The sequence below is a fragment of the Cibotium barometz genome, chromosome 11, assembly GCF_041138505.1.
Source record: "Cibotium barometz isolate CiBa-2024 chromosome 11, ASM4113850v1, whole genome shotgun sequence".
In the NCBI taxonomy this organism is placed as follows: Eukaryota; Viridiplantae; Streptophyta; class Polypodiopsida; order Cyatheales; family Cibotiaceae; genus Cibotium; species Cibotium barometz.
Genome location: NC_141056.1, coordinates 14,602,058 through 14,609,547, shown reverse-complemented (window position 1 = coordinate 14,609,547; position 7,490 = coordinate 14,602,058). Strand labels below are relative to the sequence as shown.

Here is a 7,490-nt window from a genome sequence, read left to right as displayed (position 1 = left end):
AACCACTCAAACTGAAATATTAAAGGCCCTCCTTAAAATTGGAATTGAAAGAAATCATGGAGCCACCGCCGCCGCCTCTTTCAAAATTTGCGGGCCCCGCTTCCCCCTTCCTCCGCCCCGCCAAACTTCCGTTTTTGCAGCAACTAACCAAAACTAACCAACATCAGAGGGTGGCGCATCACCCATAATGGCGCTCGTTTAAGGCGGGGGGCCGCGGTGGGCGGCGCCGGGGCCTCCATAGGTAGCGTCGCCTTGCATTGTTTTGCATCAGCAAGAGAGCTTAGCACATGATGATGCCCTCCTCTCGCAGCCACGCCCTCCTCCTCCATCATGATTCTCCACCGCCCCCGAATTCCGCTTCTCCTCTTCCTCCTGATTGCAGCAGCTCCCCCCTCTTCTGCCCCCCACCACCCTTCGACTCCCCTCCCGACTCTCCCTCCACTCCATGGCGCCCCGGCTCCACCGCCTACCCTCCACCTCCCCTCTCTGCCACCTCCGCATCAGACTGCTGCCTGCAAATGAGCAAACAGGAGCTGCAGAAGCTCTACGACGAGCTCCCGGAAGGCTCCTACGACCTCTCCCTTCGAGACATCGTGGAACCCCCCTATTCCATCCACGGCAACCACGACACCAGCGCTGCTGCCGACCCCTTCACGGAGGTGGAGGCGGAGCTTTTGCCCAACAAGAAAGCCAAGCCCAAGCCCCACCAAAAGCAGCACCACGGACGCTCCTGCAGCTGCCGGTCCGACAGCAAATACGACCCCTCGTCCCCAAAGTGCAAGCTCGCCTTCAGCTTCTCGTTCCCTCGAGGGCCGCCCACCGGCACGTTACCTCTCCCTCGGACACCACTTACTCGACGGCACCAGACGTCGGGAGAGAAGCCGGCGCAGGTCGGTCCCCAATCGCGATCACCGCCCAAGCCCTCTTTCAAGCGCTCCTCCAGCATCAAGCGCTCCCCATCATCCAATTTGCACCACCACCCAGGAAAGAATATTGCTTACAATCAAAAGGATATTGCCTACAATCAAAAGGGCGCCTTCTCTGTTGCAGCTGCTTCCAGCCGTGTCCACCCATCCAACCAGTGCTCCTCCTGCGCATCATACACCATCTTCTTCAAATCACGCTGCATGGTATGTTCAATCTTAATCTCACTCTGCTCTTGAAATTTCATTTGTCTTTCCAACGCATGGGCTAATTATGCATGCATATAGGCTGCTGCACGTGTTAGCAATGGTCATGTATGCACTTAGCATATTGGCTGCTGCATGTCTGATTACTCAGAAGATATTCAACAGAGTGGAAATCATATTCAATCTTTTCAGAGCTCTATATTGGCTTCTTCCTCGGCCATAACCAATGCAGATATGTGGGTGAAGAATTGATCCCTCAAGCAGTATAAAACCAAAGCCTCTTCAACGCGTAGTTAGGCTCAGGCTCGGCTTTTTTGCTACTTCTGGCAATAGCTCCCACTTTGGCTCTACCTCCACCAGTTTCCATGGGTTCATCAACAAAATTTTTGTTGGCATGTGACACATTCAAAATGTCCATTTAGTACAAATGCATTGTTTGTTAGGTGGGTGGGGGACCGCCACTCAAGCTGCAAGAACTAGGCAGGTTGCTAGGTGTTTGGATCCCCAATCAGAATGCAATAGAGTAGGAGTAAAACAGGCTGCATGTAGCAAGGCCAGGATGCAAAAGTTTTATTCATCTTAATGATGCTGAGCATTTTCATACCTTGGAGCTGTGCTAAGGGCAGACAGATAATAACGAGCAGCAATGCATGCCGTTGGACGAAAGGTTGATTAGAATACGCTTGTCATACGGGGAGAATAGAAGGGATTGACCTGCTTAAATGCTTGCTAACCTGCATCAAGGAGGTCATAAAAGGTCCTCGTCAAGTTTGTCCCTATTTCTCTTGCCATCTTGAGCTGACAGCCAGCCAATCACTTTTGAGCTTCTTCCAAGATTGTTTGGTCCTTCTGCAAGCTATGACAAAAAAATTAAGATGCAGCATGCGCGTGGCATGCCATGTTGTATCCAAGAGACTGCTTGCTCTTGCTTGGAAAAGGGTTTTATTTTGTCCCTTGGAAGTATGATTTAGTTCCTTTTTAATGATGTCTTTCATCATCATCGGTTTTGTCATGTGCATGCAGGTTTGCGGAAAGCTCTACTGTAGCAACTGTGCCAAAGATGCCATGGATAGTATGTCAGATGGTCGAAGGTGTAAAGCTACATGTAACACTTGGCTTGCAAGTAAAAGGTATGCTGAACTCTTAGTTTGCTATCTGATGCTGTACAAAACATGATAGGCCATGAAACTGAGTTTTTCAATAGGTTATCAAGAAGCACTTGCCTCACTCTTAGTTTGCTATCTGATGCTGCACAAAACATGATAGGCCATGAAACTGAGTTTTTGAATAGGTTATCAAGAAGCCTTCGAAGCAAGTGCTGGCCCTTTTGTGGCAATGTTGATGTTACAAAAAATCCGAGGAAATGGAGATCGAGTTACTGATGCTTTTGTGGAATGCATTACTGTTGGTAAGCACTGCTCCGAACACCTCTTAAAGAAGCACAATGTATGCTTCACTTGAACTAAGCATCGGCATGTTCTCATGCAGATTCTAGAGTGATAAGAGCTCGTCTTTTTGCAATGCTGAGTCCATATGATGGCGAGTTTTTGCTGCCCTTTTTGGAGAGAAATCAAGAGAGTATCGAAATGATGATGATGTGCCTGCAGTCTATAATGAGGAGTCTAGTGCCAGAGGACTCTATGTGGAGAAAGCAAAATGATCTAAGCCATAACCAGCAGCTCCCCCCTCCCTTCAAGTGCCAGTCACATTATTGTTTGTTGATCATTTGTATCTATGATGGTATCTATCGTTTCCCTGAGTCTTTGTTACACAGCAGTAGAACTTAATTAGAAAATGTATGCTCCCTGTGCAGTTATGTGGGTTTCAGAGACTTTGGTGGGAGTGTAAACATCTTAAATCAATTAAATGTTTGTGAAAGCAATCCACCAATGTGATGGATATGTCGTGATGCATATGAAGCATGGACCGTGATGCACAGAGGGTGGGCCATGGACATAGTTTGGACTGTTTGGGTGAGCATAATGCATAATGTTTTTTTAAACTACAATGCAAAGATGACAGTGAAAGATGAGTAGAATTAAGAATGTGCAATAGTGTTAGAACTTAGAATGCTTGGCATCTATGCTTGTGGACTTTTATGTACATTTAAAATGCACACATATTGAAAGCATCTTAACATATGCTTATTTTGCAATGACTTAGCTGGCTTAGTCAATGTAATCACATGTATTATGTCTTTGCTAATAAATTTATATTCATAGGCCACTAACAAGTTGATGATTCATTCTCAATGTTAATATGTAGGAATAAAACAACTTTATGAAATGACCTAAGATTGCAAGAAGAGAAATTGATTCTAGCTACTCATCAGCACATGAACACGAATGGCATTAGAAGTGTATGTGTTCGAATCTTGAGACTAATCGTCAAGAATTGATCATTGAATATAGAAGACATCTCTCACTCAATCTTTGGACAACATGTTTAACAACATTAGTCTTTGATTAACGTAATCGTTTGTAATGTAACACTTGTTCAGTGCATACGTGAGTGAGATTAAAAAAAAGCAAAAGACTACACAAGATATGGTGAAAAGGTAACACAATTGTCTTTGAAATTTATAATCATGGCGAAATGTGTTTTTTTTTCCAAAACACTTTTAACATTGAAAGTAGAGAGAATCATTTTCACAATGCTGCAAAAATTGAACCATTGCATTGTGGTAAGGATGTACTTATTCTTTTTGAAGCTTTGCTTTTCTAACTCATTGCATTTGATTGCTATATATGCTTCATTCTTCCAACCTCAAATCAAAAAACACAAAATTTTTAGAAGAGAGCATATTTTAAGTAAACAAATCGTGGTAAAAACAGTACTAAGATTGGTTGAAGGCAGGGTTAAAACAAACACAACAAGAAGAGAGAAAAGCGTGTTGAGATAGGTATGAGAGAAAGCATAGGTACTGTGTCAGACATTCCTTCTATGCATAAAACAACATCCAATGTGGCCATGTCTAGCCACACCTGCCTCTTCATGGGTGCATTTTGAGAAGCTTAATACACGATGGACTTCAATGGTGTAGGGAAAGGCCATGGTGCTAGCGAATGACCCATTTTCCTAGGGAAAGGCCAACCCCATGGCTTTTCCTAACACTGATGGTCATGGGGAGTGGAACATTCTGCAAAGATGTTGATAGCCAAGCCAATGGAATTATCCCCCATTAGCAAGCTGACACAAATGTTGACAGCCAGGCAAATCATGTTATTCCACATCAGCAAGCCGCAGAATTTAAATAGATGTTGACAGCTAAGTCTAGGAGATTTGGATTCCCTGAAATAAAGTGTCGTGATTTAGTGGCTGAGATCTTCCTTCCCAAGACCCATGACCATGACGACGAGAGAACTCGTGGAGGTAGGTGGGGGAGCTGGGCTCTTGCATCACCATGATTGTGGGCAAATCATCTTGACATCCAAGGGAGTTCATTTTGACCGTAGTGCGAGCAGTCCTGGTACACACACACACCAGCTATTGCATTGACATAAGCCGAGTGTTAAACAGTCGGCCATTTTCTGAAGGATTGCTGCAGTATCTCCCCATACTGCCAGAAGGGTTTCTTAAAGAATCATCTCTTAGAGCTAGAGAGGCCATTCTGCATAGGAATTCAGGATTTCAATGTACCTCCGACTGGTGATTGGCATAGGCAATAAGGGTGTTTGAAGGAAAGAACATCATCAAGTTTCTTGATACAGCGAGCAACATTTAGGGTTTCAATTGTGTGCATCATTCAGTTTCTTGATAGTGGCAATTCAGTACGCAACATTTAGGGTTTCAATTGTGCACATCATTAAGTGTCTTGATAGTGGCAAGTGAGCACGAAACATTTAGGGTTTCTCCAAAATGAGGGTTTTGATTGTGCTCAAAGAAATACTCACTTTTGTCCTTGGCAGGAGGCGAAGCAGATCAGAGGAGGTAGCAGAGAGTCCAACGATAACGCCTTGGGAGCTCGGATGGTAGAGAGGAAAAGCGTTTTCAGGTTCCGAAGGAATAAAGCCTTCACTTACAAGAGGAAGAACTGACGATGCACCCAAGAAAAGGTGTCGCTTGTTATTTTTGCTCAAAACAAAAATTCAAATTGGACAAAATAGGAAAAAAATTGTGTGGCAAGGGCACTTTGATGTTTACCACGTACTAGGTGCTCAACCCGCGCATTGGTGCCTTATGTAAAAGACAAACGCATCAAAGGGTCAATCGGAATACAAAAGGTCAATCGGAATACAAATCGTCAATCGAAGAGATTTTTTCCTCTTATTTTTTAGAAATCCAGGATTTTTTTTCTCTCTCCTCTCCTTGTGCCTTGGTTGTCCATGGTTAATATGTAATAGATAAGGAATATCTTTGAGAATTCATAGAAGTCTTCATGGATTTTCCACATAGAATTGATAGTTGTTTTCAAGAACATTTATGGAGTCTCAAGAAAGTGTAAGAGAGATGTAGGTTGTTAGCGAACCTCTCTCAACCCTTTGAAATGCTAGTCTTGGGTTAAACATAGGAGATTTTGGGACACATTGTCTGAAAAGATAGCATTTCCATTGATGACAGTAAGGTATGACAAGCTACCACTTCCAAGAAACTTCAAGGTTGTCCAATGCTTTATGGAGTACTTGGTTATCACAAAAGGTTTATCATCCTTATGATCTTTATGCCAACATAACAAGGCCTTTGTACTTCCTTACTTTGAGTGAATCGAAGAGTGAGAACGTGCCTACGGCACACTCAAGAAAGCCTTGGCAAGTGCACTGATCCTCAAAAGCACCCAACTTGAATATCATATTCCACGTGCACATAGGCGTGTATTTATTTGGCGAGCATTTTTGAGCGAGCACTTTTTGGTGTTGAGGCAAGCGGTTTCTCTCTCTACCCTTCTTGTATCCGTCTACTCCTCTCCCTCTACTATCACACCTATAGGATGTTTCGCACTAGACACCATGGGCCACTATCATTGTAACTCATTTACAAAGACACTATATTATGATCTAAAACTTCCATTATATTTCAAAGCAAATTTATAAGACCATAGCATTACATTGCAAACACCTATGAGATGTTGAACACACGCAACAATACATGAAAGCATATGTGTACACAATGTTCTTTACTTCCATGGGCAACTCATTTATAAAGACACCATATTATGATCTAAAACTTGCATTGTATTCTTAAGCAAATTTACAAGACCACAACATTACATGATAAACTCTGGTCGAGATGTTGAACACACACAACAATACATGAAAGCAAGGGTGTACACAATGTTCTTTACTTCCATGGGCCACTATCATTGCTACTTCTTCACAAAGACACTATAAAGAGGTGTAACTTCCATTATATTTCAAAGAAAAATTACAATATTGTAGCATATTATGACAAACACCTCTACGAATATGTTGATCACATGCAACAATATCATTTTGGGCCTCAACTATCATCTTGGTCTTCTCCGACTACCCTAAATTTGTAATGAAGGTGGCAACTTCTACTCAAAGAGGAGCCTTCTTTGCCTCTTTAATGATGCCAAAAGCTCTCCATATCACAATGGTTGTTGCTATTTTCACCTCTAGCATGTTCTTGTCTGCAAGGTCTACTGTTTTCTCTATTGTGAGCTTCTTATAGAGCTCCTACACTTCAAATGTTGTTGTCCATGCTTCCATAAGGACATCCGATCTAGGTTCCCTTTCTTTGAAGTGCATGAAAGATTAAAGAGCTTTACTTAAGATACTTGCAAACGTAGTAGTATTAGAGGGATTGTTGGATGAAGCCATGATAAAAGAGTTTATGCCCAGTCTATTGCAATATGAACATATAAGGGGAGGGTGGGGTGGGATTTGTGCCTAGAAGAAGAGTACTGCAACATGGCAATCTCTACTGTATTTATACATTCTCAGAAATAGAACAACTATTTTAAGCACAAAAATAACTATTTTAAGCACAAAAATAATTATTTTAAGGTCTCACTCAAACTCTCTTTCACTCACACTCTCTCTTGTGGCCTTGAGAACTCTATTCGTCTTGCTCCATCTCTCTCAATTGTCAATTTAATTACGTAACGGTCACAACAGAAGCTAAAAACAATGCCATTGACAAAATTTGAGTGTACAAGAGTGCATCACAATAATTTCTAAAACAATATATTTCTTCAATTACAAGCGAGTGAAATACATCGGTAAGGACACCCACGAGTGCTGGTGGAAGAAGGAAGGTGGTATGGGGTAGGGAGCTCTACCAAATGGTGTAGGTGCGAGTGCGACTAGCAGCCTCACAAGCTCGGGACATGGTGCCCATGATGAGGGCATTCTAAAAGAACCCACGGGGGATATCTGTGGCATGACATGTCAATATTGG

The 7,490-nt window shown here is 42.7% G+C and overlaps 1 protein-coding gene across 1 annotated transcript; it reads left to right on the top strand.

Annotated features, from left to right (window-relative positions):
- Positions 1-209: 209 nt before the first annotated feature.
- LOC147633803 (uncharacterized) lies at positions 210-2,623 on the top strand. The gene is made up of 3 exons (XM_086804489.1): positions 210-1,130; positions 2,154-2,260; positions 2,422-2,623. The coding sequence occupies exons 1-3, from the start codon at positions 288-290 to the stop codon at positions 2,510-2,512; spliced, it is 1,041 nt and encodes a 346-aa protein (XP_086660615.1). The 5' UTR covers positions 210-287; the 3' UTR covers positions 2,513-2,623.
- Positions 2,624-7,490: the final 4,867 nt, after the last annotated feature.